We start from the raw sequence: 18,417 nt of genomic DNA on the forward strand, positions 1-18,417 counted from the left end.
TAGAAAATGGCTACACCCCTGCGGAACTCCTCATTCTATGACAATTGCATTCCACCTTGCCTAAATGTGAGAAATAGTTGATCCCAGCCACTCCTCCATTTGAAGTGGAACGACAACGTGAAGACCATAGCCGCTAGAAACAAAGAAAATTATGACGTCACAGACTCGAGACATTGACTCTTTTCGAAAAAAAGGTGAAAACGTATGGATTACCGACCTTAGGGTAGAAGCAACTTTCCAGAAATTGGCAAAAAAACCTCGATCCTATGTTCTCAGTACTCCTAGTGATACTGTTCGGAGAAACCGATATCATCTAATTACAATGTCATGATCAGTCCCACCTGATGAACCATGTATTGATGTTCAAAGCGAATCTAATGATGTAAACACGTCCAAAGAAGTAGTCACTTCAAATCCAGTCTCATCTAGGAGTCCGATTTCCAGCCAGCCTGTTATATCAACACGCACATGGGAGTTCTGTTTTAGCCGTTGTATAAAAAAATCTGCTAAACCTACCGCCTTTATATCAAATGTAAAAAACTATAATTAAGTCATGGTTAAGTTTACCGATGTGCAATTATTTCAGTAACAAAAAAAAACAACAAAAACGTCACCGGGTTCATGCCGAAGAAGAGGCCGAAGGTGGTGCGTGCTTTTACCAAGCAGTTGACGGTGAGTTACTTTGCTGAACCGGACTCGGATGGGCCTGAAGATCAACGCGAATTTGGAGACAGTCCGGGTGCTAAAGATCCAGCAGCGATCCTCATCCAAGTTATAGTCGCCATGGACACAAAATTGCATTGTATTTTCGTTCACTTATCTAGAGTCCCTCATCAAAGATGCCATTGAGGATATGATTGGAAGGGCCAATCGCTGCGTCACGCGTACCTTTACCATATAAGCTGGGTTACTGTTGTAATTACGTCCAGTTTTAAGCTTTTTCTTGTAACTTTATTTAAGGTAAAGTGTTAGTAAATTCCTCTATAGGGTTTATTCGCTGCGAGGATTAAAACAGTACTGCAAGAACGCCATCTCAGATTTTTGCGGTCTCCCATGGACAGTGAATTATTTACCGTCAACTGTCCGTGGGCCTCCAAAACAGTAAGTTCGACATATTAGCGAAATTGGAATGTAATAACCAAAGGATATGTATAGATCACCAATGACATGAAACGGCAACCTGGCTCTCAGCAAGAAAAAAAGTAGGCCCAAATGGTTTAAAAATAGTTTTCTTTTTGAAGCATACAAATTTGTTAACTAAACTTCACCCTACGAGAAATGAGATACCATACCATACCTTTTCAGCCTTTGCTAGAGCTGTATGAGATATGTTGTGAAAATTGGTCGGGAAACCTTGAGTCTAACTTGCGAGAAACATAGTAACCTCTTAATGTTAAACTCCACAGAGATTAACATTACGAGATCAGATAGAGCATAAATCGAAAATCCCTGACTTTCTTGATAAAATTATAATGTCTAAGGGTGAAACATTTTAAAATATCGTGGAATAATTATTATGGTGGTTGAATAGGTAGTTTTTTATCGTGATTAGTTGTCTCAAATCGATAATTTAAATTAATTTCCACAGGATTGGTTGAAAACCACCCGATACCCAGGCGTCTGACTAAAGTTCAGAATATTTTGAAACGCCCGCCACAAGGAGAGACAAGGCTTAGGAATTAAAAATTGAAAATATCTTTCAAATAGTCCATGCATTCTCGCCATCTGTCGAGCAAGTCTGGTAGCACAAATGTGTGGATTAAACTTAATAAATAGTTTTAATTAGGATTAGTATCGTGACTGATAAGGTGTTTGACGACTTTCTTATAATAATTATTAAAGCGATAAAAGTTGAACATTTTTTCTCCTTGTTTTTAGGTAGCCAAAGTGTGGAAATCGAGGTTTAAATAATTGAAAAGTCCAATTATAATTATATTAAGGATCAGTAATTAGAAATAATTATTAAATAAATTTAGAGACAAATTAGTACCATTTCCGTAGAGAAACTACCCTATTCAAAAAACAATAACAGACACACAAAAATACCCACTCTAATAATACCCATGAGAGACATGGCTTTGATATACATACATGTAAACTAAATTATGGAGTTTGCAAAATTCTTGAGATCCTATTGGCTGAAATAGAAACATGTATAACAAAATATGTGCTACAAAACATTTCACGGAGTAATGGCACTCCATGTTAAATGCCCATAGCTCAAACAAGCAGTCAAAGGCAGGAAGGGGCTTTCTACAGGAAAATTGTCAAATTTTACATATATATCTACTAGGCCTAGATAATTTCCCATGAAAAACTATGAAAATGATAAATGTTAGCTGGAATAAATCATTATTTAATTGTAGAGGTTAATGGAGTACAACTTGTTTTTTAAAAAAAAGGTTTTGGAGAAGTTTGTAAAAATTGAAAAGTATCTGCAAAATCGATTTCTTGATTTTTTTCCCATTAAATCCTATGAAAATGGTAAATAATAATTAGTAATAATATTTAATTAATTTTAGACACTAATTGGTACCATTTCCTTGGAGGAAAACTCATTTCTGGAGGTGTTTTAAAAGTATCTGCAAAATCGATCTCTTGATTTTTTCCCCATTAAATCCTATGAAAATGGTAAACAATAATTATAAATAATTATTAATTAATTTTAGACACTAATTAGTACCATTTCCTTGGAGGAAAACTCATTTCTGGAGATGTTTTAAAAGTATCTGCAAAATCGATTTCTTGATTTTTTTCCCATTAAATCCTATGAAAATGGTAAACAATAATTATAAATAATTATTAATTAATTTTAGACACTAAGTAGTACCATTTCCATGGAGGAAAACTCATTTCTGGAGATGTTTTAAAAGTATCTGCAAAATCGATTTCTTGGTTTTTTTCCCATTAAATCCTATGAAAATGGTAAATAATAATTAGTAATAATATTTAATTAATTTTAGACACTAATTAGTACCATTTCCTTGGAGGAAAACTCATTTCTGGAGGTGTTTTAAAAGTATCTGCAAAATCGATTTCTTGATTTTTTCCCCATTAAATCCTATGAAAATGGTAAACAATAATTAGATATAATTATTAATTAATTTTAGACACTAATTAGTACCATTTCCTTGGAGGAAAACTCATTTCTGGAGATGTTTTAAAAGTATCTGCAAAATCGATTTCTTGGTTTTTTCCCATTAAATCCTATGAAAATGGTAAATAATAATTAGTAATAATATTTAATTAATTTTAGACACTAATTGGTACCATTTCCTTGGAGGAAAACTCATTTCTGGAGGTGTTTTAAAAGTATCTGCAAAATCGATTTCTTGATTTTTTCCCCATTAAATCCTATGAAAATGGTAAACAATAATTAGATATAATTATTAATTAATTTTAGACACTAATTAGTACCATTTCCTTGGAGGAAAACTCATTTCTGGAGATGTTTTAAAAGTATCTGCAAAATCGATTTCTTGATTTTTTCCCCATTAAATCCTATGAAAATGGTAAACAATAATTATAAATAATTATTAATTAATTTTAGACACTAATTAGTACCATTTCCATGGAGGAAAACTCATTTCTGGAGGTGTTTTAAAAGTATCTGCAAAATCGATTTCTTGGTTTTTTCCCCATTAAATCCTATGAAAATGGTAAATAATAATTAGATATAATTATTAATTAATTTTAGACACTAATTAGTACCATTTCCTTGGAGGAAAACTCATTTCTGGAGGTGTTTTAAAAGTATCTGCAAAATCGATTTCTTGGTTTTTTTCCCATTAAATCCTATGAAAATGGTAAATAATAATTAGTAATAATTATTAATTAATTTTAGACACTAATTGGTACCATTTCCTTGGAGGAAAACTCATTTCTGGAGATGTTTTAAAAGTATCTGCAAAATCGATTTCTTGGTTTTTTCCCATTAAATCCTATGAAAATGGTAAATAATAATTAGTAATAATATTTAATTAATTTTAGACACTAATTGGTACCATTTCCTTGGAGGAAAACTCATTTCTGGAGGTGTTTTAAAAGTATCTGCAAAATCGATTTCTTGATTTTTTCCCCATTAAATCCTATGAAAATGGTAAACAATAATTATAAATAATTATTAATTAATTTTAGACACTAATTGGTACCATTTCCTTGGAGGAAAACTCATTTCTGGAGATGTTCGTAAAAATTGAAAAGTATCTGCAAAATCGATTTCTTGGTTTTTTTCCCATTAAATCCTATGAAAATGGTAAATAATAATTATAAATAATTGATAGTTAATTTTAGACACTAATTGGTACCATTTCCTTGGAGGAAAACTCATTTCTGGAGATGTTTTAAAAGTATCGGCAAAATCGATTTCTTGGTTTTTTCCCATTAAATCCTATGAAAATGGTAAATAATAATTAGTAATAATATTTAATTAATTTTAGACACTAATTAGTACCATTTCCTTGGAGGAAAACTCATTTCTGGAGAAGTTTTTAGAAAATTTAAAAGTATACTTGCGAAAGAGTCTACTCAGTCTACTCATAGGAAAATATTTTACTTTTAAAAAAATGAAAATCACTAATGATTGTAAGAATTTTTTGTGTCTTTCTACATTATTTCCAATAAAAGTTACTTAAATAATTAGTTGGTAAAATCATTTCCTTTAGAGTGTCTTTCTACAGCATTAAAAAAGTTAGGCAATTAAGATGTAGCTCTTTAACTTCTCTGAGAGATTACATTATCACATGCTTAAAGTGTAAGCAGACGAAAATCTGGTTTGTAAAAAAGTATCTGCAAGTTTGTAAAAAAAATTTAAATTGTATCTGCAAATTAGTATATGGTTTGTAAAAAAAAGTATCTGCAATTTTGTAAAAATAGTGAAAAAAGTATCTGCAAATTAGGTTTCTGTTTTGCAAACTTTTCGAGGGGTTCGTTACAAGAAGTATCTGCAAGTTTGTAAAAAAAGTTTGTAAAAATTATATCTGCCAATTAGTACCTCCCCTATTAAGTCACCCTCTTCACCGTATAATATCCGCCTCCTTCTCTTCTGGTATTCTACCTGCCCATTGGAAGGAGGCGAATATTACACCTATATTCAAAAAAGGTTCTAAGACTGAAGTCTCTAATTATCGTCCAATTAGCTCCCTCAATCAGGTCCCTAAAATCGCCGAAATTTTAGTTTATAACCAATTATTAGATTTTCTCGACAAGAATACTTTCTTCTCCCAAGCCCAACATGGTTTTCTCCACAAACACTCATGCGTGACTAACCTACTTGTAGCTACACACCACTGGACCAAATGGCTCGACGATGGCTTTAGCGTCGATGTAATATACCTAGACCTAGCCAAAGCATTTGATAGCATTCCCCACTATAAACTACTTGAGGCCCTATCCAAAGCGGGAATTACTGGCACTGCGCTGTTATGGTTGACTAATTACCTATCCCAACGCAAACAAAGGGTAATCTTCCAGGGCCACCATTCTTCTTGGGCTTCTGTTGAGCAAGGTGTCCCTCAGGGTTCGGTCCTAGGTCCCCTCCTCTTTAACGTCATTATTAACTCACTTCCATCTGTTGTGAAATCCGCGCTCGTTCTGCTTTTCGCAGACGATACTAAACTCTCCCATCGCATAAAATCTGCTCTAGACTTAGCCAACCTCCAAGCGGATTTGGACTCTGTTGAAGTCTGGGCCACTAATCATGGCCTTCGCTTCAATGTGGACAAATGCGCTGTACTCCACCTGGGTTCTTCTAACCCGCATCATACCTACCTTCTCTATGGTAAGCCCATAAGAGGCACCCTATCCGAATCCGATTTGGGTGTCACCATGGAACCCAACCTAAAATTTACCTCTCATACCAACAAAATCAGTAAACGTATTCACTCCCTTTCAGGGCTAATTCGTCGTAATTTTAATAATCGTTCTCAAAAATTCATCAAAATTCTTTACAACGCCCTAGCTTTACCAATTATTGACTACGCCTCCCCCATATGGACACCGTCGTCCTCTTCCAGCATTGCCACCCTGCAAAAGGCTCAAAATAAATTCACTAAATTAACCAACAAACTTGAGAAACTCCCAGCCCCTACAAGATTATCGAAACTCCAAATCGACCCAGTCCACACGCGTCATTTAATTAATAATCTCTGTCTTTTACACGATTTCTTTAACAATAAGCTCGCGCTGGATATCGATACATTCTTCCAACCGGCACCCTTATCCTCTACTAGGGGTCACTCCCTTAAAATACTAAAACCCAGAGTGTTGACCTCAGTCCGTCAACATCACTTTACAAGCTCGGTCATCTCTGATTGGAACGCACTCCCAGAATCAATAATCTCTATCCCTATAAGGTCTAAATTCCGCGCTGCACTTTCTCAACATTTTCACTTGTAATCCAATGCACTAGTCACTCCCCCCACTCGTCCTGGAAATTCCTTCATTAATTAATTACCTACAACCCCATGGTAGTTAAATCTTAAATTAGTATATACTCTCATGACCAATTCTTCTATTCCTATATTTTAATTAAATCCCCTCAAGCGCTTGGTCACCTTAAATTCTCAATATTTGTTTACTATTCTCAAGTCAAATTATTAACTAATCTTAGATCTTAATTATTGTTTACTGTCTCATTTTATAATCGTTACCAAACTCATGTTTAAAACCTTTAATTAATTTTAAAATCTGTTTGCTATCCTCCTGTTTAAAATCTTTATTTAATTATACATATGCACTGTTCATTTAATTTCTAATATTTGTCTACTATTCTCAATTTCTCATGTCAAAATTCAAATCATTCCGTCCGTACCACAAAAGCCTAAGGCTTGCATGTACGTTGCTAGTCCAAATAAATAAATAAATAAAATGAAGCCACTCTTGCTTAAACCGGTAACTGCCGCGACTTAAGCCTAATAGCAGACAACGTTCCAGCTAGGTCACAAGGCACGAGTCAACCACTCGCGAAGCTCCTTCGTTTGAAAGGTGATTGGTTAACTGGCATGACGTCAGTTACTCAGTCCGTCAACTCCGTCAAGCCTCGTGGAGTCGTGGACGGTGGACCCTTATCGAAGTTCGAACAAGTTAAGGAATTAGGCGTGTTGATTTAATTTTAATATTAATTTCGCATCGAAAATAATTTTAAAATTTCGTATTCGAGATTACAATGTATTAGTTTAGGCTTAAAACTATAAAAGTAAGATAATTTAAAGTCTTGTGTGTACTAAATAAAAAAAAATCAGTTCAACCCCTTCAACTGTACATCGTTGGATTATTATAACTTGGGTAAATGCTGAAACTATTCTAAAACTTAATTTACAGGGTCAAAAACAAATTTACCATCATGGTGAGCCAAACTAATCAAGCCCTGGTAGACCTACCGTCTAAAATACAAACATCAAGTTCCTTGGAACGAATAGCTCTCTTTGAGCAGTTACACCGGGTCTTGAAAGGAGATGTTCCAGATGCCATTTTAAAAGAAATATGCGCCGCTCTACGACTGACTCTGCCTCGGTATTCGTCAGCTAAAGCTAGACGATTGCCCCTGAAACTTATAGAAGACCTACTGGCATCGCATACAAATTCTAGGATCTATCTTGTTAAAGTTCTTGATATTACAACCACAGAATATGGATTTCTAAATGGGTCCCAAAGTATCGCTAAAATAGCCCTGACAGCCCTGAATTGGTCCACTCTTTTGGCGAAAGATTGCCTTAAAAGCGCCGAAATAAACTTTAATTATTTCAAAAAGATAGTTGAGATACAAAGCAAGCTCTTGTACGCTGTCACTATTCCTAGTAGGCTTGGATTGAACCAATGTGCCTACAAGAAAATGTGTTCTATATGGAAACTAAACACCGAATGTGGAAAGAAATACTTTGAAGTTATCTCTAAAATGGATCCAAATTTGACCAATCTAGTTATCTGGGGATTCCTCTTCAAGTACTTGGCTAAGAATAAAGAAAATAACCCCAACAACAAGCAAATCATTCTGGAAAATTTTGTTAAACTAGTTTTTGGAAGCAAAAATAAAGTACCCTACAATGTCTTAGAACACTCGCGACCTTTTCTGAAAGAATTAAACCATGAGGAATTTAGTCAACAAATTTTACCAGCCATGCAGAAAGCTCTTCTAAGAAACCCCGAGGTCATATTGGAGTCTGTAGGCATAGTTATTGATTCTGTCTCCCTGGATTTAAGCCAATATGCCACCGAGTTGGGAAAAAGCTTGGGAGTCCATCTCTGTATGAAAGAAGATTCTTGCCGCAAGGATGCCATCAAGGCTTTTGAATATTTAGCCAAGCAATGTAGCAGTCCAGATGCCATTGTCAAATTGGTTGACCATCTTTTCTCCATATTGAATGGATCAGAAGGAAAGCTGACGGTCGTTACCCAAAGAATGGGGGTCTTAAGTGGCATAGGAAGCCTGAGTCATCACTCCATTTCGGGAGCTAACATGCAGCAAACTGCTAGTGACGCTACCATTGACCACTTTATAGGAGTATTGAAACTGGAAATCCACGAAGGAACTGTCATCCACGCTTTGAAGATGATGTCTCTCTGGTGTTCTAAGTTGACCAACAAAGTACCAGACACACTGATTGATTGGTTTAAGAAGGGCATTGTACAAAAGTCAGCCACTCCTCTGATCAGAGTGTCGTATTTCCAATGCATGTATACCACTTTCCAAGGCAACACCATTTCGCAAGCCATGGAATTGGCACCAATCTTAGTCAAAGCTTTGGAAAAGATTTCTTCCCAGCAAACCCAAGTGAACGTCATTTCCGAAGGCTTGGTGGCGTCCTGCCTCATTCTGAAACTCTACACAACCGATGTTGAATCAGAGGCCAAGCTTAAAAATGAAGTGGCTTCCTTATATGATTTACAAAAGTTGGCCCTCTTATCAGAGAAATTCCTCAACTCCGCTTCACCCGAAGTACTTTGCTACGTTCCCACTCTGATAGAATACCTTATCCTGGATCATTACACTTCTGTCATGAGTAAAACCGAGATGGCAGTCAAAGCTATGCTGTTTTGCTTGCTTCATCCATCAAGAGAATTAAGATTGAAGGCTTTGGCTTCAACAAAGAAGATCATCTCGGCCATTGGAGGTTGCGAATTCGCTCAAGCTTTACTACAAGAGCTACCATCATATTCAGAGAAGATTAACGTACAAGACGTCATCGAGAAAGTGGACAGTGATAGCACCAACGTAGCTAGTCAAAATAAAACCACAAGTACCCTAACAATACGCACAGTAATTTTAGTCGAATGTCTCTTGGGAATTTGCTCTGGTTATAAGATGGAAGAGAGTGATGCCAAGTTACTTGGAAAGCAAAGTCTCTTTGCGTCAAGCTTACCGGTACTTTCAAACAGAGTTCCAAAACTCTGGGACAAATTGCTTGCCAAGCTAGGACTGGATGCCGACAAGTTCTTAAAAGAGGAACAGGAATCCTTTCAAAACATGGTTTTGACTGACGATGTCTCGCCTCTTACTACCAGCGCTCTGGGAACCTTAATCCGAATGTCTCCCGATCAGTTTCTTCCACCCGCTATAAAATACGTCACTGACATCATGAAACAACCCAGTCTTCAAACCATCACTGTTGAAGAATACAATATATATTTGACGCCCGAAGGAGTTCTATACGATAGCAGCGTCATTGAAAGCCTGAAAGAGCAAACTATTAACAATCGAAACGTTAAAAGAGAAAGCAAATTGTACTCCCACAAAGAGCAAATGGAAGAAATGGAGTTGAAGAAAGAATTGGAAGCCAAAAAGAAGGCCAAAGGAATGGTGAAGGAACCCGAACTAAGCAAGAAACAACTCGAAGCTAAGAAAGCTCAACTAGACAAAGAAAGCGCTATTAGAAAGAAGATTGCGGCTTTGGACGTTCAGTACCAAAAAGCTGTACTGATTATTAAAGGGCTCTTGGAGAAGAATGGTGAAAACTTGGCCAAATCCGCTGGAGAGTTGGTTAAACTTTTCCTAACACTGTTCAAGTCTCCTCTATGCGCCCCACAAGCTACAAAAATTTATATCTTAATGAGCAAATGCGTTTTTGAACCGAAAGACCAAATTTTTGGGGAAGGTTTGGCTTATGTTACCTTAAGAATCATCGACCCAGCTTGTCAACTTGACGAAAACTGGCTAAAAGAAGATATTAAGTACGCCATCGAAAAACGAGTAAATCAACTAGCGAACCATTTCTTATCTGGAGCCGCGTTTGCCTACGTTTTCCCGCTTCTGAACTTGCTTCTTACCGATAAAAACACGTCTGAGGAAGTTGTGAAAAAATGCTTGGATTTGATTTCCGTCCAAGTGGCGTTGAAGGACGTCGATGACGAGAGTTCTTTTAACATGCCCATCAAGCAAATGTTAGAAACTTTGGTAATTGTCATTGGTAACGCTGTTGGAAGGATGGAAAAAGACGCTAGCGATGTCTTATTGAGTGTGGCGCAAAGTATCGCGGATGGATTAGGACAAGCCACTATGTCCGAATTTAGGGCGTTACTAAACGCTCTCCAGTCGCCTAGCAATGCCGTTCGTAAAGCCAGTCTGGAGAGCTTGGTTATATTGGCGGACTTATTTCCGGACGAAGATGAAGATGGTCAGACGATCATGAGAAGAATCTTTATAGCGAAGTTTGACCCCGAAGAGGATATAAGAGCCGTCGCGGAATCAATATGGGCTGACGCTAGACTTTCTTTAGACCCATCCATATGCGATGCTATCATTTCGGACATCACTCACCCGGAAGACGTAGTGAGAGTATCGGCTGCCGACGCGGTTAGCGCCATTATCAAAGCTTACCCCGACAGACTCTCTGGTCTCATAGAAAAGATCTTGGAAGTTTATCATCAAAAACTTGTCCGGCCTTTACCAGTCATGGATTTCTTTGGACGTGTCAGTGTGGAATCTATCCCGGATGACTGGGAACCAAGGTTGGGTATAGCCCAAGCTCTAAACAAACTAGCTGAAGATTTAAATGAAAATCAAGTCACCGAAATGATCTCCTTCTTTGTCGAATACGGTTTGAGAGATCGCCATCCATTGGTACAGAAATCTATGCTGGACGCGGCCATTTCTATCGTTGGTATCCATGGCAATAAATCAACCGGTATTCTCTTACCAGTTTTTGAAGACTTTTTGGATAAAGCGCCTGATAATTCCGATTACGACGCCGTGCGACAGAGTGTGGTAATTCTAATGGGAACCTTAGCGCGTCATTTGGACAAAGGCGATTCGAAAATAAAACCCATTGTTGGAAAACTTATAGAAACGCTGTCTAAACCTTCCCAACAAGTACAAGAAGCTGTCGCCAATTGCTTACCACCTTTAGTACCTGCCATCAAAGAGGAAGCTTCAATCCTTGTGAAAAAACTCTTGGAACTTTTACTGGAAGCTGATAACTATGGAGAGCGACGCGGAGCGGCTTACGGATTGGCTGGACTAGTCAAAGGGTTAGGAATCCTGTCCTTGAAGCAATTGGAGATCATGAACATCCTAACCGAGGCTATTCAAGACAAGAAAAATTACCGTCATAGAGAAGGGGCCCTATTCGCCTTGGAGATGCTTTGCATTATGTTGGGCCGCCTTTTCGAACCTTATATCGTTCACATCCTACCACATTTGCTGCTATGTTTCGGAGATGGTAATCAGTTCGTACGGGAAGCTACGGACAATACGGCCAAGGCCGTCATGAGTAAACTCAGCGCTCACGGAGTTAAATTAGTTTTACCATCCTTGCTGCAAGCCTTGGAAGAAGATTCTTGGAGAACTAAAGCCGGTTCCGTCGAACTACTAGGAGCCATGGCCTTTTGCGCCCCGAAACAATTGTCATCTTGCTTACCAAGTATCGTACCAAAACTTATCGAAGTTTTGTCCGACTCGCACGTTAAAGTTCAAAAGGCGGGAGCTCAAGCCTTGAGACAAATCGGCTCCGTCATCAGAAACCCGGAGATCCAAGCCATCGTTCCCGATCTTCTGGAAGCTTTACAAGACCCATCGAAAAAGACTTCTTCCTGTTTGTCAATTCTTTTGGAAACCAGATTCGTTCATTTTATCGACGCTCCTTCCTTGGCTTTAATAATGCCAGTGGTACAACGGGCTTTTCAAGACAGATCAACTGGTACGAGAAAAATGGCCGCTCAAATTATTGGAAACATGTACTCCTTAACCGATCAAAAAGACTTGTCGCCCTATTTGCCAACTATTTTACCCGGCTTGAAACAATCCTTGTTGGATCCCGTACCTGAAGTGCGAAGCGTTTCTGCCAGAGCTTTGGGTGCCCTTGTCAAAGGAATGGGCGAAAGCAGCTTCGAAGATTTACTACCATGGTTGATGCAGACTCTAACCTCGGAAAATAGCCCCGTCGATAGATCGGGAGCCGCGCAAGGTTTAAGCGAAGTTATGGGCAGCCTTGGAGTTGAAAAATTACACAAACACATACCCGATATAATTGCCGCCGCTGAAAGAACGGATATCGCCCCACACGTCAAAGACGGTTACATTATGATGTTCATCTATCTACCGGTGGTTTTCACGAAAGAATTCACCCCCTATATTGGTCAAATTATTATTCCGATTCTAAAAGCCCTAGCGGATGAAACCGAATTCGTCCGAGAAACTGCTTTGAAGGCTGGACAAAGAATTGTCAATACCTACGCTCAATCCGCTATTCAATTACTACTACCTGAATTAGAAAAGGGCTTGTTCGACGTTAATTGGCGAATCAGATACAGTTCCATACAACTGTTGGGCGACTTACTGTACAAAATATCCGGAGTTTCTGGAAAAATGACCACGGAAACGGCCGACGAAGATGATAACTTCGGAACTGAACAATCTCACAAGGCTATTATTCATTTACTCGGAGGCGAAAGGAGAAATAGAGTCCTAGCTGGTCTTTATATGGGAAGATCCGACGTGGCTTTGATGGTACGTCAAGCCGCCTTACACGTCTGGAAGGTGGTGGTCACCAACACGCCTAGAACATTAAGAGAAATTCTTCCAACTTTGTTCTCGTTACTTCTCGGGTGTTTGGCTAGCAACAGCTACGATAAACGTCAAGTAGCTGCCAGAACCTTGGGTGACCTAGTTAGGAAATTAGGCGAAAGAGTCCTACCGGAAATTATACCTATTTTGGAACGTGGCTTGAAATCGGATCGCGCCGATCAAAGACAAGGCGTTTGTATTGGACTAAGCGAAATCATGTCCTCGACTAGTAGAGAAATGGTCCTCAACTTCGTCGATAGTTTAGTACCCACTATTAAAATGGCTCTTTGCGACCCGTTACCGGAAGTCAGAGTAGCCGCGGCGAAAACCTTCGATAGTTTACATTTAACAGTGGGAGTACGAGCCCTGGATGACATCATTCCGCCTTTACTTCAACAACTAAGCGACCCGGATCAAGCCGAATATACCCTGGACGGACTTAGACAAGTTATGGCCATCAAGAGCAAAGTCGTCTTACCTTACTTGGTCCCCCAATTGACCACTCCTCCGGTCAATACCAAAGCTTTATCTTTACTATCAACGGTAGCTGGAGACGCTCTAACCAGACACTTGAGTCGAATTTTACCGGCTCTATTACTATCCTTGGGACAAGCCTTCGGAACTCCCAACGAAGCTCAAGAACTGGAATACTGCCAAGCCGTCGTTTTATCGGTAACCGACGACGTCGGCGTTCGTACCATCATTGACACCCTATTAGAAGCCTCGAAACAAGAATCTTTATCTCACCGTCAAGCCGCCGTAGCCTTACTCTGCGCCTTTTGTAGTCACACGAAAGCGGACATCAACTCTTACGTCTCTCAACTATTGAGAGGCCTGATTCACCTCTTCACGGAAACTGACCCGATTCTTTTGAAACTGAGCTGGGAAACGTTAAATGCCGTCATAAAAACTCTCAATCCTAACGAACAGATCCAACACGTGGCGGATATACGTCAAGCTGTTAGATTCGCCGTCAGCGATTTGAAAGGACAAACCTTACTGCCCGGCTTTTGCCTACCAAAAGGAATTACTCCTATCCTGCCCGTTTTCCGTGATGCCATCTTAAACGGGGTTCCCGAACTAAAAGAACAAGCTGCCCAAGGATTGGGGGAAGTCATTCAACTTACGAGCGCGGACGCCTTGAAACCATCCGTCGTACACATTACTGGACCCTTGATTCGTATCCTAGGAGACCGTTTCAGTTGGAACGTCAAAGTTGCCATCTTGGAAACGCTCGCCCTGTTGCTGGAGAAAGTCGGCGCCATGTTGAAACCATTCTTACCCCAACTACAGACCACTTTTCTAAAAGCCCTGAGCGACACCCACCGTTTGGTACGATTGAGAGCGGCTTCCGCTTTGAGTCACTTGATAACCATTCACATTCGATGCGACCCTCTATTCACCGAACTTCATAACAGCGCCAAAAATACCGAAGATATTACCATAAAAGAGACGATGCTACACGCTTTGAGATGCGTCGTTACTCCAGCTGGCGATAAAATGTCAGATTCTATTCGTAGAGCTATTACCAACACCATGAATGGCTTAATCGCTACGACGGATGACAATTGTCGCGTCGCTGCGGCTGGATGCCTGGGAGCCATCATGAAATGGTTACCCGAAGAGGAACTTGAATCCCTTATGAAGGATCAGTTACTAGACGATGACGCGTCGAACGAGTGGATGATGAGACACGGTAAAAGCGTCGCCCTCATGATCGCCTTAAAAGAAGTTCCAGAAAAATTAATCAAAGGAGATTGGACTGATCGAATTGCCAAAACTTTAATATCCTACATGGGCGCCGATAGGTTACCCATCGCTTTAACTGGCATCAGGGGTACGGGATACTTCCTCTACCATATACTGAAGGAAAAACAAACCTGTCCTCCGCAACTACTATCAACTTTCGCTAAGAATATGAATCACAGTTCCAACGAGGTCAAACAAGTTGTAGCCCTAACCTGCAACTTCTTGGGTAAAAGGCTACCCCATCCTTTAGCTAGAGAGTTCGTGAGAGCCGTGGTCCCGCTACTCGTCAATGGTACCAAGGAGAAGAACACCGTGGTCAAAGCTAACAGCGAATTTGCCTTGGTCACTATCTTGGGACTTAGAACGGGAGAAGAAACGCAACAGACTTACTTAGCCATGTTGGACGCTGGTGGCAGGGATTCCTTACAGGATGTCATCAACAAAGTCTTGAAGAAAGTTGCCAGTCAAGCCGAGATGAAGGAGGAGGAACTAGACGATACGCTAATGTCTTAAGTTTAAACAATAAATAATTTGTTAATAATCAAACTATTAGATGAATCCAATTAGTACTTTTCGAATTGTTACGTTAATTAAATTTTCTTACCGTTATTTTACGTTTTGCGTATGGACGAAAGTTCTCTTTATAATGCTGTATAAATTTCGGCTTGAAAAAAAAAAAGAAAGATGGAACGGACATAAATAATTTATTATTTTGTGAAAATGAGAGATGAAATAATAAAGGATAAAACTTTACTTCGTTTCAATTAATAGATGTTTAAGCCTATTTTGAAAAGGGGCGGGGCTAATTTCTGGTTCACGGGTCTGAAAGAAAGTGCAATATTTAGATAGTTCTTTATCGGTTATTAGACCCCACTAATGTAAATATAGTAACGATGCTTGTAAACTTGAAGAAAAGGGATAATAGCGATAAGTTATCAGGCTTACAGAATTTTTTTCTCATGTTAACTTACAAGTCTTGGTATTTGCATTTCGCTGTAGATAAATTCTCAAAAAGGTCAACTTAAGATTAAGGACAAATAATAATGGCAAAGGAAAAGCTCAACTTCGTTAAGTCCCCCCACTGGGATTCCATTTTAAGGGTTTAATATTAAACCATTTGTGTTAAAGTGGAGATTATCAGAATTTGGTAAATGGGTATACTGTTGTGTTTGTTGTTTCACAAACAATTAACTTGAAATCATAAATGAAATATTTTATTGTACTTGAAGGTGCGTGTGCACGAAAGACTTTGGCATACATATGGTACATGTTTGATTTAGGCCTATAAGCTATTTTTCACTATTTTCGCGTGATCAGTTTCTCTTGTCGTCAGTGGACTTTTTCGAATTACAGTTTGTGGTCGACATATTCGAATTATTCAATGTGGATTCGTCTACCTTTTAAGTACCAGAGTTCTTTTTGTAGTCTTTCGGCGGTGGTCCACTATGTCCCAACTTCTTCCAGTGTCTGACGCGTTCGTGGCGATTGCGATTTCCGCTTTGAGTGAAGCCACGTTTACAAAAGTCACCTCCACCAAAGCGACACTTGAAGGGATGTTCCCCCTTATGAATGAACTCGTGCTTCCTCAAGGACGATGCGTCATTAAAGCCTGCATCGCATGACGGGCATTTGAACCTACGCTTATCAGTATGCGTCTCGATATGCATGGTTAACGATGACTTCTGCGTCAAACATTTGCCGCAATCCTTGCATTGGTATCGTCTATTGGCAACATTGGCGTGACGCTTCTCGTGCGCTGTTAATTTGGTCCGGTCCGAAAAGGAATTTCCGCATTGGTCGCATGTAAATGGTTTTCCATCAGCGGAAGTTGACGGTGATTCGGACTGGTTACTTGGCAAGGTCCGTCCGGATTGGCTGGAAGCGATAGGCTTTGGATAAATGCTCGGCGTATTCGACCTGAAGAAATCTTTGCGAGAACTCTTTCTTTTCTTCAGCGGTAGTCTTACTTCATCTATAAACAAGCGGGACAAGGATAGATTGAAATTTAAAGGTCGGAAAACTTAATCGTACCCTGCGATGAACTGCAATGATTCGAGTGAGAATGTTCCATGACCAATTTACGTACAATTTTGCGTTTTATATTGTATTAATTAATATACTTAATTATCGTTGAATGCCGCTCAAATTCCGACAATTTTTCTTAATGACTTTCAGAACTTACAGTAACAAAATTTCAGTCAACCATCAGTAAGCTATGGCTTCTCAAAACCTTACAGTTTAGGATGCCAGCATGCCAAAGACAAATGGTTTCTAAAGACCAACGTATATATATCAAGGATCCCCTCGTTGACTTTATCGAACATTTGTTGATAAAAAAGAAAGGGTCCCTTTTGCTGAACTATTTCTGAAATTTGGAATCTTCTAGACTCCCGGGCACAACTTCATATACTTTAAAAACACTCGAAGAATTGTCTTGTCTTTTTGGATGGACTCAATTTGATGATGGAGAAAGAAGAAAAGTTTAAAAGTTAAGCATGAAATTAACACGAATTATTGTTATTGGGGGGGGGGAGGGGTCGAACTTCGATAGCGATTCTTAATCTCAAATGTGCCAGCTTGGTAAATACGCGTTTGCGCACTAAACACTGAAAAATGTTGATATAGGTTTTTTGTTTCAAGTCGTGCAGCTATAGTTTAAAGAAGCCAAAATCTTGAAAAATCAGCAAACAATATTTCCAACTACTTAAACTTCAGTATATATGGATTAAATATGAGATAATGATTAAGTTAATTGCGTATAAATAATTAATATATATAATACTCAAAGGAGAGAAGAAAGCCTTCTATGTATTTTTGGCACTTTCAACCGGTTGGTATAACATAAGTTCATAAGATACGTTCCATAAGTTTGTCACTAGTTACTGATAGCTTTTCGTGAAGTGACGTAGGTGGAACGTCATAGATTCTTTTAAAGAGACACCTGGTGAGGCGCTATCAAAGGCTTAGTACAGATTAAATAGGAAGATGGACTACAAAACCGAGTGTAGTCAATTCTCGCGTCGTTCTCGAACTACCTCGTCTCTTGCATTACGAAATATTGGTTGTGTCATACTTATGGAACATATCTTATAAACCTATGGTATAAGTACAATTTAAAGTTTATTGAAGCCAAAATCATGGAAATCAGCAAACAATAATATTTCAACTTATTTGAAATTTGAATATACGAATATGTATAGATTAATTATGACAAAATGATTAAGTTAATTAAGTAGAAGTAATTAATATATGATCCTCAAATATCAGAAGAAATATTTTTCAACTTATTTGAAATTTGAATATATGAATATGTATAGATTAATTGTAAGATAATGATTAAAATAATTACGTATAAGTAATTTATATATGATCCCTCAAAGAACAGAAGAAAACATTCAAGGCTTCAATGTCGCTTTCAACTATAGTAAGTACTGAGTCATATAACAAGTACAATTAGTATAGTAAAACTCCCCGTTTCAACATATGCAAAAATCCCGTTATCTCCTATCCAGGATCCAGGACAGTACAGGAAAAGTAACTCTGCAGGCACCGCTTTCAATTTAACTTTAAAATTTTTTGGGGTTTTTAAAAAAAAAATAAACTTCGGGGATTTTAAAAACCACTAACCCCTTATTCCGCGGTAACCCGCGCCCCCTTTTAAAGGATTACAC

General features: G+C 38.6%; 2 protein-coding genes and 2 long non-coding RNA genes across 15 annotated transcripts; 2 read left to right on the forward strand and 2 right to left on the reverse strand.

Moving 5' to 3' along the window:
* The first annotated feature begins 207 nt into the window (after nucleotides 1–207).
* Nucleotides 208–4,641, forward strand: LOC149717438 (uncharacterized). 3 transcript variants are annotated; one of them, XR_016366813.1, is made up of 20 exons: nucleotides 208–532; nucleotides 587–915; nucleotides 988–1,101; nucleotides 1,156–1,202; nucleotides 1,306–1,343; nucleotides 1,407–1,531; nucleotides 1,589–1,808; nucleotides 1,879–2,431; nucleotides 2,523–2,578; nucleotides 2,670–2,725; nucleotides 2,964–3,019; nucleotides 3,111–3,166; nucleotides 3,257–3,312; nucleotides 3,404–3,459; nucleotides 3,698–3,753; nucleotides 3,845–3,900; nucleotides 3,991–4,046; nucleotides 4,138–4,202; nucleotides 4,294–4,349; nucleotides 4,440–4,641. It is a non-coding gene; the product is annotated as an uncharacterized LOC149717438 (long non-coding RNA). The 3 variants fall into 3 exon arrangements; XR_016366812.1 differs by lacking the exons at nucleotides 3,111–3,166; nucleotides 3,698–3,753 and having other exon boundaries at nucleotides 1,306–1,531; nucleotides 3,257–3,301; nucleotides 3,449–3,459; XR_016366814.1 differs by lacking the exons at nucleotides 2,964–3,019; nucleotides 3,111–3,166; nucleotides 3,257–3,312; ... (4 more) ...; nucleotides 4,138–4,202; nucleotides 4,294–4,349 and having other exon boundaries at nucleotides 209–532; nucleotides 1,306–1,531; nucleotides 2,670–2,778; nucleotides 4,467–4,641.
* Nucleotides 2,341–4,581, reverse strand: LOC149717439 (uncharacterized). 10 transcript variants are annotated; one of them, XR_016366802.1, is made up of 13 exons: nucleotides 4,454–4,581; nucleotides 4,152–4,244; nucleotides 3,859–3,941; nucleotides 3,712–3,795; nucleotides 3,565–3,648; nucleotides 3,418–3,501; nucleotides 3,271–3,354; nucleotides 3,125–3,207; nucleotides 2,978–3,061; nucleotides 2,831–2,914; nucleotides 2,684–2,767; nucleotides 2,537–2,620; nucleotides 2,341–2,473 (listed from the first exon to the last, which is right to left on the reverse strand). It is a non-coding gene; the product is annotated as an uncharacterized LOC149717439 (long non-coding RNA). The 10 variants fall into 10 exon arrangements; XR_016366804.1 differs by lacking the exon at nucleotides 3,712–3,795; XR_016366803.1 differs by lacking the exon at nucleotides 3,565–3,648.
* A 2,385-nt stretch (nucleotides 4,642–7,026) lies between the features above and the next one.
* On the forward strand, nucleotides 7,027–15,499 carry l(3)80Fj (lethal (3) 80Fj). Its single transcript, XM_089838847.1, has 2 exons — nucleotides 7,027–7,195; nucleotides 7,321–15,499. The coding sequence occupies exon 2, from the start codon at nucleotides 7,343–7,345 to the stop codon at nucleotides 15,257–15,259; it is 7,917 nt and encodes a 2,638-aa protein (XP_089694973.1). The 5' UTR covers nucleotides 7,027–7,195; nucleotides 7,321–7,342; the 3' UTR covers nucleotides 15,260–15,499.
* A 439-nt stretch (nucleotides 15,500–15,938) lies between these two features.
* Nucleotides 15,939–17,069, reverse strand: LOC149717441 (uncharacterized). The gene is made up of 2 exons (XM_089838851.1): nucleotides 16,778–17,069; nucleotides 15,939–16,718 (listed from the first exon to the last, which is right to left on the reverse strand). The coding sequence occupies exons 1-2, from the start codon at nucleotides 16,815–16,817 to the stop codon at nucleotides 16,147–16,149; spliced, it is 612 nt and encodes a 203-aa protein (XP_089694977.1). The 5' UTR covers nucleotides 16,818–17,069; the 3' UTR covers nucleotides 15,939–16,146.
* Between the last annotated feature and the right edge of the window lie 1,348 nt (nucleotides 17,070–18,417).

Source organism: Phalangium opilio, unplaced genomic scaffold (assembly GCF_054372755.1).
Source record: "Phalangium opilio isolate 3A_F unplaced genomic scaffold, DU_Popi_V2 ptg000003l_1, whole genome shotgun sequence".
Lineage (NCBI taxonomy): Eukaryota > Metazoa > Arthropoda > Arachnida > Opiliones > Phalangiidae > Phalangium > Phalangium opilio.

Coding starts and splice junctions, on each gene's coding strand:
- LOC149717441 (XM_089838851.1), bottom strand. CDS start 16,817: ATGGAACATTCTCACTCGAATCATTGCAGTTCATCGCAGG. Junction 16,719..16,777: donor TCATTGCAGTTCATCGCAGG/GTACGATTAAGT, acceptor GCTTGTTTATAG/ATGAAGTAAGACTACCGCTG.